The 21,481-nt window shown below is 46.9% G+C and overlaps 1 protein-coding gene across 2 annotated transcripts in view; it reads right to left on the bottom strand.

The window, feature by feature from the left end:
* Positions 1-229: 229 nt before the first annotated feature.
* Positions 230-21,481, bottom strand: part of KCND3 (potassium voltage-gated channel subfamily D member 3) — a 200,299-nt gene continuing 179,047 nt past the window's right edge. The window contains exons 3-8 of one of the 2 annotated variants that reach the window (XM_017657907.3): positions 13,183-13,345; positions 7,086-7,187; positions 6,636-6,725; positions 4,990-5,046; positions 3,565-3,812; positions 230-2,833 (exon numbers count right to left, since the gene is read on the bottom strand). In XM_017657907.3, the coding sequence (XP_017513396.2) occupies positions 2,632-2,833; positions 3,565-3,812; positions 4,990-5,046; positions 6,636-6,725; positions 7,086-7,187; positions 13,183-13,345 (862 nt within the window). In that variant the 3' untranslated portion in view covers positions 230-2,631. The remainder of the gene's footprint in view (positions 2,834-3,564; positions 3,813-4,989; positions 5,047-6,635; positions 6,726-7,085; positions 7,188-13,182; positions 13,346-21,481) is intronic. The other variant, XM_017657912.3, reaches the window with a different exon arrangement.

Genomic DNA, 21,481 nt, shown 5'->3' with positions numbered 1-21,481 from the left:
TGAGCCATTTCCCTGGACTGAAATCTTCCTTTGGACCAGAGGTAAGTGAAGTCTCTTATCCCTGGCTAGGGCTGTATTATAGGGTGAAGATGAAGGGGATAGTTTAACAGTCTTTTGGGAACTGGCATAATGTGGTATTTGGAAATGAAATTGAAGGAATATAAAACATTCAGTTCATCAGTGTAAAAAAAAATTATTTGGGACATAATTTTTATAATCTGTTCATTAATTTTTGTGGGAGCCACTAGTATTCTCCCTTGGTACACTATCAAAGAGGTCCTGGGTTAGATCAGTCATTATTCTAATCCTGTGAAGCCCTGTTCTTAACACAGGCAGTTTGCATATATATTCAACCCTGTTTCTATTTGCCTCTTTATCCCTTACCCTGCTCAGTTCTTATGTTGTAAACTTTAGGTGCTTAGACATTCCTGTGTTCCATTACCTACTCTTACAAAAGAAAAATTCCTTTTCTAGTCATTTGCCTGCCCTCTAATGGAGTCCAGCCCAGTCTTCTGCTTGCCCTCCAGAGATAAGTCTATGAAATGAATTGATTTAAGTACTTACTCTCTGGAGTGTTGCAGTCTTCCTCTGTAGTTGTAAAGCTTTTCTGCCTACTCATACCATAAGCTCAGAGGGCCAGAACCACCTCCTTCTCATGTTAAAGGGAAATCCTGAGGCCAGACCCAAGAGAAAGGACTCAGACAGTGGTCAATGAGGATAGCGTAAGGAGAATAGCATAAAGGTAAAGGCTCTCTCTCCTCTGCCCTTCTGCTCACCTTTAGATTAGGTGCCACCTCATAGCCCTATGACTTTCCTTTCTACAGAATCAATAGAGCTGGGGTCACAGGGAAGCCCACTGAAGGTGTTTTAGGTTCCTGGCTAGTAAAACTTGACTAGATGGCTTTGGTGGGCAGACAAATTCTTGGGCTACAATTAAACAGCTAACTGCTAAGCAGTAGACTGGATAAGGAGCTCCTGAGTTGCTCTTGTATCTCAGAGCCTAGGCTAGAGAGATTGCAATAGGGAGCTGGGGATTGCGGAGGGCAGGATGGGGCTTATCACTGACCCTGAGGCCCACCTGCTCTGCTATAAGTAGTGAAAATGGATAGGATTCCAGAAATGCTGTTCTCAGCCGGACTAGGGTGCAAACCACTTGAACAGAGATGCTGTCCAGGTTCTCTATAAATAATACTAAGTCCCTCACTTGCACGGAGATGATCAGGTTTCTTCGCCATTTCAGTTATCTTAAGGGATATCAGGCCGGAAGACACTCCAGACCTCAATGCATCTTTCAGACCAGGTAAGAATAATCTAGAATCTCTTACTTGCTTTCACACTCTGGAGCATCCTTGTGAGGCACAGAAGTTTAACCTTCTGCAGCCTCAGGCATGACATAAGTCAGAAGCTTGGTCCCCATACCGCTGCCCTCTCTGCAGGAAGCTGCTCCTGGGGCCCCTTGGCAGAGCTCTGGATGGGCTCTATGCTGGATCCTGCCAGCCCGGGGTTCTTCAGTTCTCTCCTTGCTGGCACACACCACAGTTACTGCATCTCTCAGGTATTGGCAATTTCCTTTTTCAAGATCCCAGGATGATAAATCTGACCACTCCCTTTCTTTCCCAGAAATGGAAACTGCAAACACTAGTGCTTCCAACCACAAGGTAAGCACTTGGTTCTATCAAGTATGCTTCCCGCATCCCCGAGGTCTCACGTTTTTGCTTCATTGTTTCTCTTCTGCATCCACCCAAATGTAATTCTCAGGCACAAGTCTGCAGGTGCTTGGTAGTGGAGGAGGTTTTACTAACATGTTTCAGGATCACTGGGGTCCATGTAGAGACAGATGGCTAGACACAGAAAAAACAGGCAGGGGGTGAAGCAGAGAGGTACAGACACAAAGGAGACAGGGACAGACAGAGGGTAAGTGCTGCTGTGTGACCGCCTGGCAGCTCTGTGCAGGTCAGCTGGGCAGTGGGAGCCCAGGCTCAGTTGACCTCACCCACTTGGGGACATGTTAAGAGAACTCAGCAATAACTGACAGCCTAAAAGCTTGCTATAAAAGAAAAAAAACTTCACAAAATGCATTGTTTTGGTTCAAAGGTACTGGGTCCATGGAGAAAAACATTTCACAAAAATCCATTGGTGTTTTTGTTTTCCACCTTTTCCCATGAATAAATATTATCCATTAAGAGCCTTGAAAAAGGTGCTTAAATACACAGTGTTATATTTTCTTCCTGTTTTTCATGTGACAACTCGTCCTCTGTGCTGCTCTTGGTCTTGTATTTTCCTCACTGGGACCTCCAGAAACAACTGGTATTTGGTCTGAGGCTCCCCTCTCCAGGCCTGTGCTGACTCTTAGCCCTACCCCCACTGCCCCAGACCCTGCCCTGCCCACCCTCCCTTCCTCTGGCCCCAGTGCAATGCAGTGTCACAGGGCTATGTCCATGCGAGCAGCAGTGAGCCCAGGTGCCCCTTGGCTGCCTCTTTCTCCCTCCAGGCACAAGTCTCAGTGCTAGGGATATACAGGGGCAGGCAGAAATAGTGGGGAAAAGGGGAGGGGGTGGTTGCAGGGGCCACCCTCCAACATGCCAGCCCCCTTCACTCCCACTACCCACACTGGCCCTCTGTCCAGTGGTTTTACAAGGCGGAGACCTTGACAACATTGCTGGCTATGGAAGGAATGTTCGTGTTGGGGCCTGGGCTGGCAGGGGCTGGCTGATTCTCCCCCTCTGGGGTTAGCGCTGGGGGATTGGGGATGCTGATGATAGCCGTGGTAATCTGGGATGTTCTGCAGTTTGGTCTCAGTCCGTCGTCTGCTTTCAAGTTAAGGCTGGAGCGACTGGGACAAAAAAAAGAGTGAGTTGATGACGGTTCCTCTTGCTAGTGTTCCGAAGTTTCCGTGAGCCCCTGTATTTCTAGCTCATAGTAACTAGGAGGAGTTGTGGTTTCCCTCTGTTTCTGCTTTTGGTAATCAGCCTGTAATTATCCATTCTAACTATTATTCCTAAACTACTAACAGTTTTGCCAAGCCATGTGTATTGGTCTTTAGAATTCAGGGGACACATTTTTCCCTCCAGTGGATTGTTTACCTATCATTTGTGGCATTTGACTTTTGCTTTCCCTGAATTCTTTGCAACTCACTGAAAGTAGTGGAAAGTGGCCGAAATATAAGCAGAGAAAGGAGGGAAAAGTCAGTCTGTGGTTCAGAATCAGCCTGGAATAAGCTACGTCTAACACAATTGTGAAAATTATTCCCTTGAGAAATCAGTCCATTCTTTTCATTGGAGTAGGTCATTTTTGGATTTGTTTTAGCTATTTTTCTGGTATCTAACCCCACATTGGCCTAAACCTACCATAGTATCCATTAAGACACAGGAAGGGCCTTTGGGTTAACTTGCAAGGAGGAGAAGGAAGGTGGTTGGAAGGGAAGGTGGAGGGACTCATATTCATGCATTAGATAAGAAGGTGCGGGGGCTAGAGAACTCTCGAGGTTCTTGTATGCTGAGGTTGTTTCCTTCTGTGAATGGACCACTCCAGCCTCTGGGAGTGATGGTGTTGGAAGCCACCCACCTGGTAGTGAGGGAGGGCTGCTCACTGCCCTGGATGTGGATCGTGCTGAGCTCTTGCATGCTGCGCAGGCGAGTGGCTGGCAGGTTGGAATTGGGCAGATGTGTGGTTTTCTTACTACGACGGGAGCAGCAGGTGGTGGTGAGGCCCGGGTGGCTGGACAGGGAGGGACTTCTTGTGGATGGGTAGTTCTGCATTGAACTCTCCATGCAGTTCTGCTCAAACATCTGCTCATCTATAAACTCATGGTTCTGTGGGAAGCAGAAGGAGAAGTGGTAGGGAAAGGAGCTAGGCAGTGGGGGATGAGCCCCAATGCTCAGTATGGCTGCCTGTCTCTGTTCTGGGTCTTGAGAGAAAGGCTCCCAGCTGCCTGGAGCACAGATAAGCATCCAGGAGGGGTGATGGCCCACAGGTACCAAATGAAGGAAGAAAGAGATTCCTACTGGCAGCCCTGGCCATCAGATCAAAGAGAGGGAACTGCAGGTGTGCAATCGTGGTGTGGCATCCACTCCATCGAAAGCTTTGAGCTGAAGGGACGCAGAGAACACGGAGAGATTTAGTGGCATCATCAGAGCTAAAAGCAAAGACTTCACTTACTTTGCAGGCTTTGCACAGGACCTCCTGGGGGTGGCAGATAAGGAATTACTGACTACAGGTCATGGGTGTGCTAGGTTGTCTCTTCCCGATGTAACGGGGGGCATCCTTATGAGCCTTGGGTAAGCATTAGACATAAGCTTTAAAAGGCACTGAATTAATCTCAGCATTGGGAAAGCTTTGTTCTTGAAGGCCAATGGAGTCCAACTGTTAGGGTTATGATTCCTTTTAATTATTATTATTTTTTTAACCTGATTATGGGACATAGATCCTTAATATATCTGGAGGCACAGGATTCCCTGAGGCAAGTGTAAGCTAACAGCCTCCTGACTGGAGGCCATCAAGATGGGGTAAAGTTGAATGCGGGATAACTAAAAAAGGGCTGTTTGACCAAGGTGACTAAACATCTATGGCAGTAATGGTCCGGCCAAGGCTGCCAGGGTGAGGTGAAAGTCTGCGGAGAAGTGGCATGAGAACAGAGTTCAGAGAGAGGCCAGCCCTGACAGCCAATGCCAGGGTCCCCATGGAGCTGGGGAGGTGGCACCAACGGATGTGGCGCACGGACACTCACAGGATACAAACATCGGTGCCATGTTCCACCACCCCCTCCAAGCCCCTAGGGAGGTCAGGAGAGGCAATCAGAAAGGCAGTTGGATAGTTCAGCACAGAAAACTGAGCCTGAGCTGGTACTGGGTATGGCAGCAGAGGTAGGATAAGCCCCAAAAGAATCAACAGCACATGCAGAGAACCAGACTAGGGGGTAAAAAGAGGAGGATCCACAGACTCAGAGGAATCAGAGAGAGAAACATCAATTGAATTTGTAAAAAGTTATACCTTGATGGTGGAGGTTCGTACAGATAACAGGGGATCATCCACAAGATAGGACAACCCCTACAAGACAACATGCCAACAGAAGATAGAAACACCATTGATTGTACAGTCCAGCATTCCCAAGCTCAGTTTTGACATTCACACTCAATCCCAGCATTCCCCGCTTTGAGTCCAACATTCCATCCCTTGCTCCCAGCATTCTCCCTCCTTTGCTCCAACACATTCCTGCTCAAACCCAACATTCATTCCTTCCACCCTGACACCTGCCTCTTCTATCCCAACATTCCACCCTTGAGTACAACATTCCTCCCCTGAAATTCAGCATTCCATCTAATAGCAATACCCCACCCCCACAATCCAACATTCTTTCCCTCAAATTCAGCATTCCGCCCCTTTAGTGCCAGCATTCCATTCCTTGATCCCAAAGTCTCATTTTTTCAATGCCAACATTCCAGCACTTCAAACCCAAACATTCTCACCCATATCCTTTCAATTTACACATTCCACCTCGCACATGCAACTTGGAAAGGGCAGTTAGGTCCAGGCCTATCCCTTTGGCAAGCTCTGAGTCTTTAAGACAAATTCTAGGTACACATACGTAGTTCTTGACACTAAGAAATATTTGCTAGCTCCTGGAAACTAGGGCTTCCGGGGTACCTTTCCATTTTGGAAGTCCTCATTGGGTTCTGCTACCATCCACAGTATCCACTTTTGGCTTATATTAAGGGTCATGTAACATCTATTCTCCTGCATCTGGGAGGCTGGGATATGGAATAATATCAGAATTGGAAAGCTCCTTCCTTAGTGTGCTGAGTCCTGACTGTAGGCTCTTTGGGGAGGGAGGGCCGAGAAAGGGTTTTATGTTGTCTCTCTGGTTGTCTATCCTGCCTATCCCCCAGACCCCTGCCCCCACACTATTCCTAACACTTTCTGCCAAGGGTCTAGGGATGGCCCCACTGCCCTTCCTTTTGGTCTGCTGGTGAGGCACAAGCATCATTCCACATTCCAGCTATGGCACCCTAAACTATTTCAATAATAAGCCTTTCAGAATCTGAGCTCCCTGGGAATTGCTGAGTGACTAAGGTGGGGGAGGGGGTGGTACTGATAAAATCCTGGCTAGACAAATATATGCACAGCCTCCTTCATTTACTGTCTCCTGTTCTAAAAGGAATGTAGGGACAAAGGGACCCACAAATTCATCAACTGAAGCCCAGGGATCAGACAAAACCTGCCATTCTTCTCTACTGTCTTAGAGCAATCTAATATAAATTCAGCCCTAGTTTGGAAGAGTGATGCCTATCAGGACTGAGATACTGATAGGCAGAGCCCTTAGCCCTCATAACCAATCAGTGGGTCATGGGGACTGGTGTAGAGGTGTGCGGAAAGTCTGGGGATAATTACCACCTTTAGGCTGCTGCAGGACAGAGCTGGCCTCCCCACCCTGGTGGCTTTGCCCCAGTCCTGGGCCTTCCTCCCGAGGTCTGAGAGCGATCTAATCACTCCTTTTTTGATCCAAAGGGGACAGACATCAGTGCCTGAAGCATGGGCCCAGGTGAGGATGAAAGCACAGTGTTTTCACTGTGAGTTCTGACCCTCCAAAAGGGTTGGGGGGTCAGGGATGAGAAAGGTGGCAGCGGGCTAGGACTCACAGTGGTTTTTTCCAGGCAGTGCAGCAGGTGGTGGTGCTGGCTCTCAATTAGTGAGGAGGTCTTGCCCATGTGCTCCTCTTCTGGGGTGCCCTAGTAAGGAAAAAAGGGAGACTGAGTATAAAGCTAGTGGCTCTTCCTCTTGGTCTTTTCTGTTTCTCCACAGAAGCTAGTAGGGCACCAGAAAAGTCTGGATGAACCAAATTTTAGGGTCACTGTAGAACATGCTAGTGTTTGCACTGGGGGCCCTTTGTCTAAAGCTGGTTGAGGTGTAGCGGTGATAATCCCACAGGAGAGGTATGTGGAGCAGGCAGCACCTAGGGAGAGTCTAGAACTGCATCCTTCTCAGGGTTTACACTAGGGCTTTGGTGTGGGAGTGCTGGACCCCTAGTAAGAGGAAGCCAGCCTAACTCCCTCTCCATCTTCCCCAGCCGGGGGCCTCTGTGCACTTACCATCAGCTCCAGCGCCTCATTGAGGAGTCCATTGCGCTTGCTGTGCAGATAGGCGTTAGAGCTGCCTGTTTTGGCCACGCGGATCCTGGCGAGGCGGGCCTTCTGTGATAGGCAGAGATAATAACAGTGAGGGGTCAGAGACAAAAGGACAGGAAGCCAGGCAAAGCCAGTGGCAGCAGGCTATCCCAGTGAGGCTGGTTCCTGGGTGATGTAAGGAAGGGGAGGAAACTGCTTCTTTCAGGTCTCACGATCTGCCTACAGGTCTCGGGACCCAGCTGAGATGCTGTGTGCCCACTCTGGGCAGCTTGCTCATGGTCAGAGTTCCTAAGGGTTTCCATTCTCTCTCCAGCCTGGGTATAATCCTGGCAGGAGAAATACCACTGTTAAAGTCTTCCGTCCTTCCAAAAGTTTCATGACCTTTATCTGCTCAGCCTTTCTCATCTCTATCCAGACTGCAAACTCTTTAAAGGTTCCTATATTATAGCTCTCCTGATTCTCCCTAGGGTCGAGTGCAGTTCCCTGCTTAGAGCAGGTGCCAAAGGGTCAGTTAATTAAGAGAAAAGCAAGGAGTGTGCATACCCCCTCAGTACTTCTTAACTCCTTCCCCTTTTTATCCTTAGCACTTATTACTAAAGAAGTACTATGCTTTATATATTTATCTTGCTACTGTCTCTCCCCTAGAATATACACTCTCCCTGAGGGCAGGAGTTTTTGTTTTGTTTATTAATGCATCCCAGTGACTAGTAAATTTTAAATTAATACATGGATTTACAATTGCATGTCTGTAGGAATGTATTCATGCATGGATGTGTCAACATGCATATATTTTGTCACACATGCCCATGGGAATAAGTGCGGTACATGTGCATGTGACAAAGTGGCCTGATGTGAGAGAGGGGAGGGCAGAACACATTTCCATATACCATTTTGGCTTTAAGCAGGGCAACTGAAAATATCCCCAGCTGCAGCCTGGGACGCCTTTGGCTGCCCTCCTGCATGAAGGCTGCATGGTGTCTCAAGGCAAGCTCATCTCTCTTGCTTGTGGAGGCAGCAAGAGAGGCTAGACACACCGCACATGCCAGCTGCTCTTCTCCTCCTAATAACCATAATCAGTGTCACCATGACAGCAGCTCAACCACAGAGGGAGGCCTAAGAGGAAAGAGACTTTGGGAAAGAGGGAGAAGGTACAGGTAGAAAGGTTCCTGCTGGTTTAAAAAACTGCAGCTTGAGATTTGGGTTCTTATAGATCTAGACTCAGCCCTAGGCCCTTGCTACTAGAAGCAGAAGAGGTCACATGGGCTCATAGGTCCATTCTGAGGCAGAGGGGTCCTTCCTCCTGCCACATTTCTGGAAAAGTCCACATATAACTTCAGCATGGACTCTGAGAAGAACAAGAATCCTTGGAAAACTGTGGCAATTTCCATTTTTTGTCACCTCTTCCCAACATGGGGATGTGTCTTCTTTAAGTGTCTTGCTGGGCTGGCACGTCTACTAAAAGGAGGTGAGGGTCTTGAATTCAGGATGTCAACAGAAGCACAAAGGATACCCTTTATCTCTTGTTTCCTGGGAAGTCCCGCAGTGGCCAGCATGCCCTTGCAGGGAGAGTTCAACTCTTTCCTGGCTTCTAAATATGGGGAAGAGGCTGGGACTTGAGCCTGGAATATCTGCTCATAAATCTGAGGAAGAACACCCGTCTAGATGGAGAGAATGAAAAGGGGAAGCTGGGAGGGAATGGAAGGGAAGTAAGCCCTGTCCCCCATCATTCCTCTTCTCTCTGAGCAAACAACATTTATTTAAGGTCCAAGACAATTCTCCTTCCTGGGAACCCTGCTTCAGCACCCCCTCCCCCTCAGCTAGATGTCTAGCTTCAAGCAAGTTCCTCATCATCTGAGGCTATGGCCATCACTTCTTTGGGTGAGTACTGGGTGTTGAGAGACACATATGGAAATCCAGTTGCATCAAGCACCTTATAGCCGTATGTAATTTGATTTTACTGCTTGCAGCCAGAACTTTCTTGTATCTGGGGTGTGTCTTCATTACTTTCTAGAGATGAAAGATTCTCCTGTTTTTCTTTGTGCTGCTTCTTTTAATCTTATCTCATCCTGGGCTCTATTAAAACAGCAGATTGTCACATCCAATGCATGGTATCATTTAATCATATCCAACACAGGGTAAAGAGGTTTGCAATCCATTTACAGAATGTGAAATTAGTGAGGATTTTTAGTTTGACTTTGAACTCCTGAGGGCCAGAGTCTGTGGCTTATGCATATTTTTATCTTCACCTCATAGCACAGAGCTTCACACTGAGCAGGTACTCAAGCAAGGCTTGTGATGGCCCAGGAAAGAAGAAGATCCAACACAGTTGGTCGGAAATCCAGGTTAATAAAGCCATTGTAACGGGCTCAGTCCTTGTGTGGCCTGGTCAGCTTCACTCTCTTCCATGGTCATAAGTAAGTGTGAAAGTTAAGGAGAATGTAGAGATAATCTAGGCTATTTTAAAGACAGGAAATGGGGGACTTACAGGGAAATGACTGATCTAGGGCCAAGAAGTGGACTAATGAGACTTCAACTCAGGTCTTTCAACCTTCAAGCCAAACGCTACCTTCGCTAACATCCCTTCCTCCTTCCCTAAATTTCAACTCCTGTCAAGCAAGTCCCTAAACTTGATCAAAGCCCAGGAAGTCGCATTTCCAACAGGTGTAGAAATTGCAGGGCTGGAGGAGGGGTCTGGAAGGAAGATGCTGCCTGCTCACTCACCCTACCCTGCAGGCCAGGCACAGTCTATTCTCAAGAATTCTGTCATCCCCAGAAAGCCTTTCATGATTAAGCACTTCCTGGCTGTCTGGATAACAAGTGCCCTTGGGCCATGAGTATTGGTATCTCTTGCCCTGGAGTGGCAGAAAAAGAAAATAGGAGAAATGGAAAAGTCAAAAGAGGACATGGGCAATTGCAGTCTTAGGCATTTATCCCAGAAAAATTAAACTTATGTTCACACAAAAACCTGTACATGAAGGCCACAGTAGCTTTATTTATAATAGCAAAAACTGGAATCACCCCAGATGACTCTCAACATGTGAATGGTTAAACAACAGCGATACATCCATACCATGGGGTACTGCTCAGCAAGAAAAAGGAATGACCTATTGATGCATGCAACCCATATAGATCTCCAGGAATTACAGGAAATTAAGAAAGCCGGTCTCCAAGAGTTACCTACTGTGTGAGTCCCTTTATATAACATTTTTGAAATGAAAACATTTTATAAACAGAGGACAGATAAATGGTTGCCAGGGGTTAGGGATGGGTAGGAGGTAGGAGGTAGGGTAGAAAGAGTCCCTGTGGTGTTGGAAGAGTTTAGTACCTGACTGAGGTGGTAGATGCACGCCCCTGCATGGGAATAGAGGTGTGTAACATTCACACTCAGACACATACACACAGTTACAAGTAAAACTGGGCAAGTCTGAAAAGGATTGGTGGATTGTATGTGTCAATACTCTGGTTGTGATTATCTTAAAATTACATGTGAATCTATAATCATCTCAATGAAAATTTCCATTAAAAAATAACCTCCATCCAGATGGTCCCCTATCTCTGTTCACTGCTGAGCTTCCTTACTGGATCTCTAGTTCACTTGTCTCTAAGAACCTAGTCACTGAAGCAAATAGTCATGGAGTCATTTTAAAAATAATCCCAAGCAAACCAGTCATGACCAGAAAGGATGACAACTTTTTGAGCCTTTCCTTCACACCTGAGAAATGAGAACTGGAGCTTCCCCTCATGGCTACACAGCTCCTGAGTATGTGGTCTGGGCTGGACCTGTCCTCACCCTCCCTGTCTCCTTCCTGTCCCACCTCTGTGACCCCCACTGAATCCCTGGACCTGCCTTCCTTGCCTCCCTGTAACAGACTCAGTGCGGGAAGAAGACAGTAATCTTGTATTCCTTTTTTTTTTTTTTTTGCCTCTCACAGGAAGTTCAAGGTGAAAGAGACAGAGCTGAGCAACCTTAAGGAGAGACTGTATCCAGGCGAGGTGAAAACACAGTAAATATTTACTCTGATTTCAAAGGGAGAGTGAAGAGTGAGGCAGAGAGAAGTGGGGAGGGAGTCTCATCGTTAGTGGCTGGAGAGAAGTGGGGAGGGAGTCTTATCATTAGTAGCTGGAATATACCAAAAGCTGAGTCCTGGATTTTAATCACACAGGATGAACTTTGTGAAGTCCCTGGAGGAAATGGCCATTGTTATATTTGCAGGGAAACAGTGGATGGGATGCTCAAAAAAGTAGGGGAGGGTGCGGGCACAGAGGGGCAGGTGGCTGCAGGAGATGGCAGGAGCGCAGCTTCCCTGGGGCAGTTGGGGCACAGCCACAGCAGGTGCGGGAGCTGAGGATTCCCCTGAACCTCACCTGCTCAGCTAGAACCCGGGCCAGCCCTAGCCTCTGGGGGTCCCCTGGTCTTTAGTCTCAGGCTCCTTGATTGAGAAAGGAGACTATCCCAGTTTCTCCCTGCCCCTTTCTTTAGGACTGCATAATGTACTTAGATATTGTTCACATTTGCCAGCAGACTTGAACAGGCAAAAGATAAGACTTCTATTTCTGGGATGGCCAGCAGGGGGTGGGGGTGGGGAAACCCTGACCTTGGGTGAAGAGGTAGGAAATGGGAGCTGGGGGTGTGGAGAGGACAGCACTGGGCCAGGGATCAACCTAAGGCAGGCCGGCAGCATTACAGACCCAGGTCAGGACAGTCATGACCGAAGGGCAAGGTGGGGGTGACCACAAGGACACACAAAGGGGATATGCTGCAGCTAGGAGCCAACTCAATTTATTTTATCATATATATTATATTATAAAGCATAATTATATGTGTATTATTATACACTTCAGAGCTAACTTTCATGAACTTTGTGACTTTGTTTCAGTCAGCACATACCGTACAGATCTGTTCTGAACTTCTGGTTTCCTCTGACATGGAGGAGGTGCTGCTACTTGGGGGTTACCCTGCAAGTGGAAGGCTAGCAGCAGGGGTCATGTGGTGAAGAGACACCCCAGATGCAGTACATAGGGCCTGACAGGTAGTAGCTGCTCCGTAAACATGTGTGAGATGAATGAATGAATGAATGAATGGAAGAAAAAAGGGCACAGAATTCAGGCCTCCACAAATGACTCTCTCAGTGGAGTCCCCCCGTCCCTTATTCCTGGAAAGGCTCTAACCATACCCCCAGAGGTTGAGATGCTGCTAAAGGGGTGCCACAGGTTAGACCAGATCAGAAGAGAAATGAAAAACTCCCTCCTCGGTGCTCCCCTTTCCTGATGGCAATCCAGTAAAAGTCAGGATCCTCACTATCCAAGGACCTTCATTAGCCAGATGTCCTAAAACTGCAGGCAAATGATAGCTGGCTGAGTGGGTGAATTGTTTCAGAGAGAAGGCAGAGGGCCAGGCAGGAAAGGGGGCTTCTGTCTGGGTACCATGGCCTTCAGACCTTTGTGTTCATTCCGTGGGTGACTGAGGGCATGCACCTGGCCCTGATATCTAAGCAGTGAACACTGGACATCATGGCAAACTCTTCTCAGGACCAATGGGGGTTCTCCTGATCCTCCCCTGCAGTTCTGCACCTTAAGCCTACTGTGCCCTGAGATGACTAATGCCTGTTATGCTGTTTGTCACTGAACTCCAGGGCCTCAGAATGTTCTCCTTTTAAAGCAGTTTTTCTTTTCAGCCAATTTATTTTTTGTCAGTGTTTGGCATAGATTACTGAAAAGTGATTATGTTCCCCAGTAAGCGCTTGGCTGGAAGAGGGAGGAGTCCAGGGTACTCAGAGGTCTTGGCTGGGGAGCCAGGGCCTAAGGAAATTACATAGAATATCCAGGAGGAAGATGATCAGCTTATGGACAATTGAGTCTATTCCATATATAGCTGGTGGGCAGGAATGCAAGATCCTGGGAGGTAGGAATGGATATGAAGCTGCTTTACCTCCCAAACCCAGAGGCCATCTGTGCAGTACTTTCCCCAGGAACTTCCGGCAAGGCCTCTGTGACAGCTTTGGGGGCAAAGGGCCAGGCCTCTGCCTTGTGCTGCCACTCTCTGACTGGTTCTGAGGCTTACCTTCTGTGCCCTGCGTTTATCAGCTCTCTGATTCTGGTGGTAAATCCGGCTGAAGTTGGATACGATCACAGGGACTGGCAGGGCAATGACCAGGACACCGCTCAGGGAGCAGATGGAGCCAAATATCTTTCCCGCGATTGTCTTGGGTACCATGTCTCCGTATCTGGGAGAGAAAGAGAATAGGAGTAAGGAAGAGGGGTCATTTGGGAAACCAATCAGGCTTCCCTGCCCAATCATTCACCTATTCATTCAACAATTATTCAGAGTGCCTGCTATGTGCCAGGTACTGTGGAACAACCTGTGAGTGAACAAAACAGACAAGATCCTCCTGTTCATGGTGCCAGCATTCTACAAGGGAAGACCAGAAACAAGTAAGTGAATCCATTGTGACTTGTGATTATTTCTATCAAAGAACAGAGATAGGTGCTGGGCCAGGTAGGGGAGTGTTGCTAGGAAAAGCCTCTCTGAGGAGGTGACATTTAAGCTGAGATATAAAGGTAAGGGATCCAGCCATGCAACACACTTGAGTAACAGTGTCCCAGGCAGAGGGATCAGAAAGTGTGGGGGTCCTGAAATAGGAACATGAAAGAGCCTGCAAGGCTGATATCAGTGGGTTGGTGGCTGGGGAGGTGGGGGTGGGCAGGCAGTGGTGGTATACAAAAGGAGGTCAAGGCAGCAGGCAGGGACCAGAGCATCTAGCCAGGATGTGGGGTATGCACTTGACTTCAAGGGCAAGGAGGAGTCATGGAGGAGTTTTAAGCTGAAGGGCAACACTATCTTATTTACAATAATAAAAATAACAAGTAATAAATCCACCTTCCATTCATGTGGAGTTTCATAATTTATAAAGCAGTTTTACACATTTACTTCACATAAGCTCCATGAACCCCAATGGATTTTTATCCTTACCCTTATTGCACAAATGCAAAAGCTGAGGCTCAGGGACCACAAGTGGCTGCCCATGTTTGGGTACAGCTGGGTTTAAAACCCACTCCTCTTGCTTTCATCTCCTTTCTGCTAATCACACTGTCTTAGAGGGGGATCATGAGCTCTGGAATGCAGCACCTTAAGCCATGACACCACTCTGGGACAGTGCCTGCAACTCAGAGCTCAGGGAAGCTCTCAAGTACTTCACACCCTAGCAGCTGCCCCCTGGGACAGGCTTGGCCTGGTTCCTGCTCAGCCCCAGGCAGGCAGGCCAGATCCTCTCTCCTCCAGTCAATAAGGCACTCTCCAGAGTGGTTAAGTGTTTAGCCTCTTCTTTATTGAGGTAAATTAAAGGTCTTACTAAGAAAAGCTGTGATGACTCCTTTGGCCAAAGCCGGAAACACCAACTCCCCCATCTCTGTGCCCTCTGGCATCTGGAACAGAAACAGGCTTAGGATGACCAGGAATTGTTGCTGCTGAAATGGTGAGGTCAAAGCCGCTCTCCTGAGGGCACCCAGGTGTCCCAGGGATCAGCGAGGATGTGGAAGGATGAGATGACTGTTGCAGATACATGAAGTCCTCACCTCCTCACCAGCAAAGGCTTTGTGGAGGATATACCAGTAGTGAATACGTATTTGGTGGGTGAATGATTTCTGCAAGCTTCTATGAAGTAGGCTCTGTTTAAGAACTCCTCTTCCTTCTCTTTTGGTGTCTAGGCCCTTTGTCCTGGCTCAAGCCATCTCAGTCGTGCCACTTAATGCTCAGACATTAAGGCCTGTGGCAGCTCCTTCTGGGAACTCTGACGCTAGATTTGCTTTCTGTGCCATGACCCTCAGGAGTGGCCTCCTTTGAAGTGGTTGAGAACTTGGCTTCTGGAGTTAGATGACCTGGGTTCAAGACCCACCCAATTCCATCATAAAATAACTGTGTGACTTTGGGGGAATATTATTCTGGGCCTCAGTTTCCTTGTCTATAAAATGAAGATAAAAAGAGTGACCAGCTCATTACCCTACTGTGACATATACAGCTCTATGAATAATAAATACTTTCATAAACTATTTTGGAAACCATGGTCTCTGTTACTGGGAAGCTCTAAAAACACCTCTGATTGTCTCAAATTCAAATAATCCCAAATGATGAAGAAAAGGGTGGTGGCCTAGGGTTAATTATGTTAGTTGGGATTTTCAGATGATATGATTGAAGGGTGGGCATTGGGCACATGACCACATATGACAATGAAGCGTGGCAGCAATAGCTAAGGCCAGAGTAAGGAAGGCTTCATTTCAGAGTGAGTGAGGCTGGTGAAAAATGCTAAGAACAACAGAAAGACTGTTTTATCCACTGGAGGAAAGAACAAGGAGGAGAGGTATGCCCACTGCTGGCGCAGATGATCTGCTGGCAACAGGTGATACAGAGAAAGCAGAACGACTCAGCTCCCATGGGCTCTCTGCCTTCTCCCAGAAGAATAGGCTTTATCTTGGTAAAGCTGGGGCAAATGTGGATAAAAAAGATCCTGAGCTTAAAGTAGGGGAAGTCAAGAGCAGGCAAATGTTTAGCCATCATCAGTGGATTCACATCACACGTCCACCCAGATCCTCTCTTCTCCCCAACCAGGAAAAGGGAGGAAGGTGCAGACAGATTTGTAGAACCACTGCCCATGATCATTGAGAAATCATGGTGCAGCAGAGAAACACCACCAGACTAGAGAGGGAAAACTGTTGAATTGATATTTTTAAATAAGGGGAAATAAAGTCTGAGAAGCCACAGACCAACTGGCTTAGCATCTATCAATTCTGCTATCAAATTGCTGGCAGAATTTGAGAGCATATTATTAAGTGGACAGCTTGCAAACAATTGGAAAATAAGTGGTATTCCGAAGCCCACCTCTTGCCAAATTACACTTATTTCTTGTTTTGAGAGGGTTAACTGGCTGATGGATCAGTAGATTGTTACAGACCTGCTGCGTTGTGATTTCAGCAAGCTGCTTTTGTCCCAGTTCTTTATACCCTTGACAAGCTGGAGGAATGTGGTGTGGATAACAGTGCCGTTAGAAGGGGCTGAACAACCATCTCCAGTCTTTTGGCACTTCTCAAAGCCTACCCACAATGGTCCTGGGCCAGCAAAGGAAGTTCATGGTTTTCATGTTAGAAAGGGGTCTCCTTTACTGACAGAGTAAATAAGTAAAAGACAGAATGGATCTAAAACTAGGTCTCCAGTGCTGTGTTCTAGAATTTTTCAACAACTTCATTACTTCCAGAATTATTCAACAACTTTCAATAAAGCCAGAGGGAGGCAGCATGGCCTAATGATTGAGAAGGGAGACTGGAATGTGGTCTGGAGTTGCACCCTTAGCCCCAGGTCACCTACTAGTTTAGTGACCTTGGGAAAGTTATTTAATCCAAACATGTACTGATATAAAATGGGTTTTACATACTTAACTTACAGGGTTGTTGTGATAATTAATGAGATAGTTCAGAAGAAGCACTTAATGCTCTGTTTGGGTAAATGTAAATTATCTATAAAAGCCAGTATGGTGGGCACTTGTGTCTACTAATACCCTATCCCACCGCCCCATTATGACATAAACTCTGTCCTGAGGAGCTGGTTCTCAGAGGAGCTGCCATATTCTTACAAACCTTCCCCTATGCCCTGTTCCCACTAGTCACAGTAAGTTCAGGATAGGGCATCTGACTCAGGCTGGGTCCCTGAGTCCTTTCCTGAATTCATTTTTTAAGAGCTTCATTGAGATATAATTTATATACCATAAAATTAATCCATTTAAATCACACAAGTCAATGGTTTTTAGTGTATTTACTGACTTGGGCAACCATCACCGTAGTCTAATTTTAAAACATTTTATCACCCCTGAAAGAAACCTTGTACCCATTAGCAGCCAGTGACCAACCCACACTCTATCAGTCAGCCCTAAGCAGCTACTAACCTTTCTGTCTCTATAGATTTCCTTATTTTGGACTTTTCATATAAATGGGATCATACAATATGTGGTCTTTTATGTCTTATATCTTTCACTTAGCATAATGTTCTAAGGTTTTCAAGGTTTTCAAGGTTGATCCATGCTATAGCATGTATCAGTACTTCATTCCTTTTTATGGCTGAATAATATGGCATTGCATGGATAGACCACATTTTGTTTATTCATTCATCAGCTGATAGAATTTGGACTATTTCCACTTTTTGGCTATTAAGGATAAATTCTGCTATGAAAATTTGTGTATGACTTTTGTGTGGACGTATGTTTTCATTTCTCTAGGAATCATATGGTAACTACGTTAAACAGTTTGAGGAGCAAACTGTTTTCTAAAGTAGCTGTGCCATTTTACAATCCCACTAGCAATAAATTATGGTTCCACCTACTCCGTATCTTCACCAACACTTGTTACTATTTGTCTTTTGATTTTAGCTATCCTAGTGGGAGTAAAGTGGTATCTCATTGTGGTTTTGCTGTGCATTTCCCCTGCTGGCTAATGATGTCGGGCAACTTTTTCCATTCTCTGGATTTCAAACCTTGAGACCAGATCAATCTCTTTTAAAGAAGCTGAAGCTGCAACAAGTAAAGCTCTGGAGCTGTTGGCAGCCATGCTTTCTGCCATGGGAAAAAGCCAGAGAGTAGTCAGAGAGAAAGCAGGCTGATAAATAGAAAAAGATGAGAGAGGGATAGGAAATCTGACGGAGTCCAGTTCCTGTCCTAATTCTTACTGAGAACCAGCTTTACTTTTGTCTTAGTTTTTTGGTCCTCCTTCTTACTCTCCTACCAACAAATCATTGCGCTTGTTTAAACTTCTTTCATTTGTATCCCATGAGAATGATGATGGTGATAATGATGGTGATAATAAAGCTAGTGTTGATTATTTTTAAGCAAGCTCTTCCAATTTCTAAATGACAGAGCTACTATGAATTGAGGTCTTCAGGAGTCAAAGGATTTTAACAGTTGTAATCATGGGTGCAGCCAACCAGATTAGTTTTAATAAAGATAAATGACAACACCAGCATTTTGATTCTAATAGTAAGTTGTATAGCTGATGGGAAACACCGGCTTAAAAACCATCCATGTTAAAAAATCGCTGGGGGACTTAACTTCAACACAGCCACCAGTGTAATGCAGCTGCTAAACACCTACTGTCACCTTAGGCTGGATTGATGGGCATCCAGTGTCCAGAAAAAGGCAGTGGTGGTCATACTCTGCTTCTTGATGCAGACCACTTCTAGGCTGCTGTGTGGAGTTCTGGGCATGACATACTCTATAGGGCACTGGTTAACGGGATCATGTCCAGAGAAGGGAGATTGGGTTGGTGAAATGTTGGGAAGTTTCATAGGGGAAACAATCAAAGGAACAGGCACAGGGGGCCTGAAGAAGGGATGCAGAATAGAAGGATGGGAGGGAACTGTGTGCTGGAGCTTGGCCTAGGAACTGCACGTGCATCAGTGGGTCTCACAATAATCCTGTCAGGTGGGGTTAACTCTCCTCAGGAATGAGGAACCAAGCTCCAGAGAGGCAGTGACTTGTTCAAGGACCGCAAGGAGAAGAGACAGAATTGTCGGGGTTCAAGCCCAGGTTAGTCTGTTCCCATTGTGCTGCTCTGTTCCTCACATCCTGCTTCTTGGCCTGGGGTGGGCAGGGTGGGGTGCAGCAGGGGGTGTGGAGAGGGTGGGGGTGGGAAGGGCTCTGAGAAGTGCCCAGGAGCTTTCCCCCTCCTCTGTATCTCTGCACCCTGGTGATGGCAGTACAGGGAGGCAGCTCCAAGTGTGGACATTGAGCGTCAGCCTACCTGGGGCAAATCCTGGCTTCTGCCACTTGTTGGCTGGGTGGCTTTGGGCCTGTTACTTAACTTCTTTGTCCTCAGTTTCCTGGGATTGATAAAATAATAGTACCTACTTCACAGGGTTGTTGTGAAGGATTACGTGAGTACCGTGTGTAAAATGCTCAATTCTGGCATATTCATAGGACAGCAGCCAAACCATAGATCTACAAATGATTACAATGGTGCATAGTAAGAACTTTATCAGTTAATTAAATAAATCCTGGGCAGAGACCACCATTGTTTCTAGACTGGACTCTTGCAAAAGCCTCTTAACCAGACTTCCCACTTCCATTTTTGTTCCCCCTTCAATTCACAAAGAACCATATTCTTAAAATGCAAACCCAAGCATGACATTCTCTGTTGAAGCACTTCAATAAATGTTGGTTGACAGCGTGAGTTAATAAATAAAACATACCTTGCAATGTTGTTGCAAAGACTCCATGGCTGTTACACAGTAAACACTCAGTGAACAGCAGCTAATTATGATGCTAATGACGTGATGGGCAGGGCCCTTTGTCCCAAGGCCCCTCCTGGGCCCACCTGGGCAGGAGCCCTGAGGGGCTGGAGCTGTGATTCTCTAAGTCCTAAAGGTATCTGTGGCCTACTTTCTCTGTAGAATTTTGAGGAAAGAAAGGAGAAAAGAAAAAACAGAAAATGTCATGGCCTAGAAAAAAAATTTTAAGCCCTAGCCTTATTTCCTTTTTTTCTTTCTTCTCTCATGCAAATAAGGACTCTCCTCCCCCTTCCATCCTGGATCTGAGGGTGGAGGAGAGTAAGGGACAAGAAAGCCTCTCCTGGAGGTCACATCCCAGGGACAGATGAGCTGTGGTGCTCACCCAGACCTTAGCCTGGGCCGTCGTGGTGACCGCTGTCTGTCTCTGACCAGCTAGCTGTCCCCTAGTACATCTTGGGTAGTCCACGTGATGTCTTCCTGGGCTGTGGCCAGAGCAAAGAAGCTTACCCTCCTAATGTGGAAGGCTAATTAATTTGTATTAGGGTTTAGGGATAATTAAACTTTTTATCTGAACTTAAGCTGCATAAACCACCTGCCTTGTACAATTAATTGCTGCCTTCATTTCCTCCTCCAGGTGCTAGGTGATAGCGCAAGGCAAGCTCCCCTGTCTGATTCCGCCTACTTCTCAGGCAGGGCAAGGCTGCCCATTGGAAGGGAAGTCTCTTCGGTACTGGAGGCAGGCCCTGCCCCTCGGGCCCCGCTGCTGGGAGCTCAGTCAAGGAGATATGTCCTTGATGAGTTTCTGCAAGGATGGTATCTCAGCCGCACTGCCACACACACTCCTGCACACACCTTCTCCACTGGGGTGCCGCTGAACTTGAGGGTGCAGATGAGAGATGGGAGTTGTCCTGGTGGGTGGGGACAGCGTGAGGGGGAGTCCTCAGTGCAGGCTGGGCACCATGTTGAGTTCCAGGGATTCGGACCCCTGTGGCCGCCACCTTGTCCATGGATGAAGGACAATGGAGGTCACCCTGGAGGACACTTAAAACACCAACCTGGCTGATGAGCCCGTCCCTTGACAAACATCTGATCAGACTCTTTTCAAGTCCAAGTCCCTCCCATGTAGCAGCACCACTGTAACTTTTTATTTTGAGCTCTTATATCACATCAGTTACTACAGATGCATGATCTCATTTGCTCCTCCCAGCAACCCTAAGAAACAAATGCAATTATTATCCTCATTTTACAGATGAGGAAACTGAGGCCTAGCATGCTTAAATGATGTGCTTGAGGTTACTTGGTTAGCCAGCTGCAGAACTGGGACATGGACCAGGTCTCTGAGATTCCAAAGTTCCCCCATACAACTTCTCTTACTAGAGCCCAAAGCCACGGTCCCTGAGGAGCTCACATGGCGGGTGGCAGTCCTATTAAGGCAGCAAGGCAGGGGACTTCAGAGGTGACCAGATAGTGCAGCAGCCAAGCTGGAGTCCTACAAATGATGTTAGCTCTGTGCTGCTGGTTCTCAAGGAGGATGACTTAGGAAATGAAATAAAGACTCCATATCACTTCTCCTTTCTACAACATCTTTCCAAGCCCCCTTGCCACAAAACCCAGCAAGCCACATCTCTGGTCGTCCCTGCGGCCAGGCAGTTTCCTGGGTTCACCTGCAAAGTGAGCCCCAGCAGTGAGCCAGGAGCCAGAAGGATGGGTTGGCATTTGGGACTTTGAAGTTCCTCTGAAGACCCTTTTGGGGGTGAACCCAGAGGGGAGAGCTGAGCTCAGAGCAGGGGAATCTAAGAACAAGCACAGTGACTATGCAGTACTAGTTTGTTTTTATTTAGCACCAATTATGTGCCATTCAATCTTCATAACCACCTTATGAAGTATTATTAGCCCATTTTTGAGATGAGGAAACTGGAGCTCAGAGAGTTTAAATGACAGGCTCAGGATCACCAGCTTATCCAAGCCAGTATTCCAACTTGGGCTTGTCTGGCTTCAGAGCACCCTCTTTCTCCCTATGCCCTACTACAGGAAGAGAGAAATGAGCCAAAGGACTTGGCTAATCCACATGAGAAAGAACAGTGTCAAGAAAATGGAG

The sequence above is a fragment of the Manis javanica genome, chromosome 4, assembly GCF_040802235.1.
Source record: "Manis javanica isolate MJ-LG chromosome 4, MJ_LKY, whole genome shotgun sequence".
NCBI lineage: Eukaryota > Metazoa > Chordata > Mammalia > Pholidota > Manidae > Manis > Manis javanica.
The sequence above is the reverse complement of the archived record's forward strand: the minus strand, read 5'-3'. Positions and strand labels throughout refer to the sequence as shown.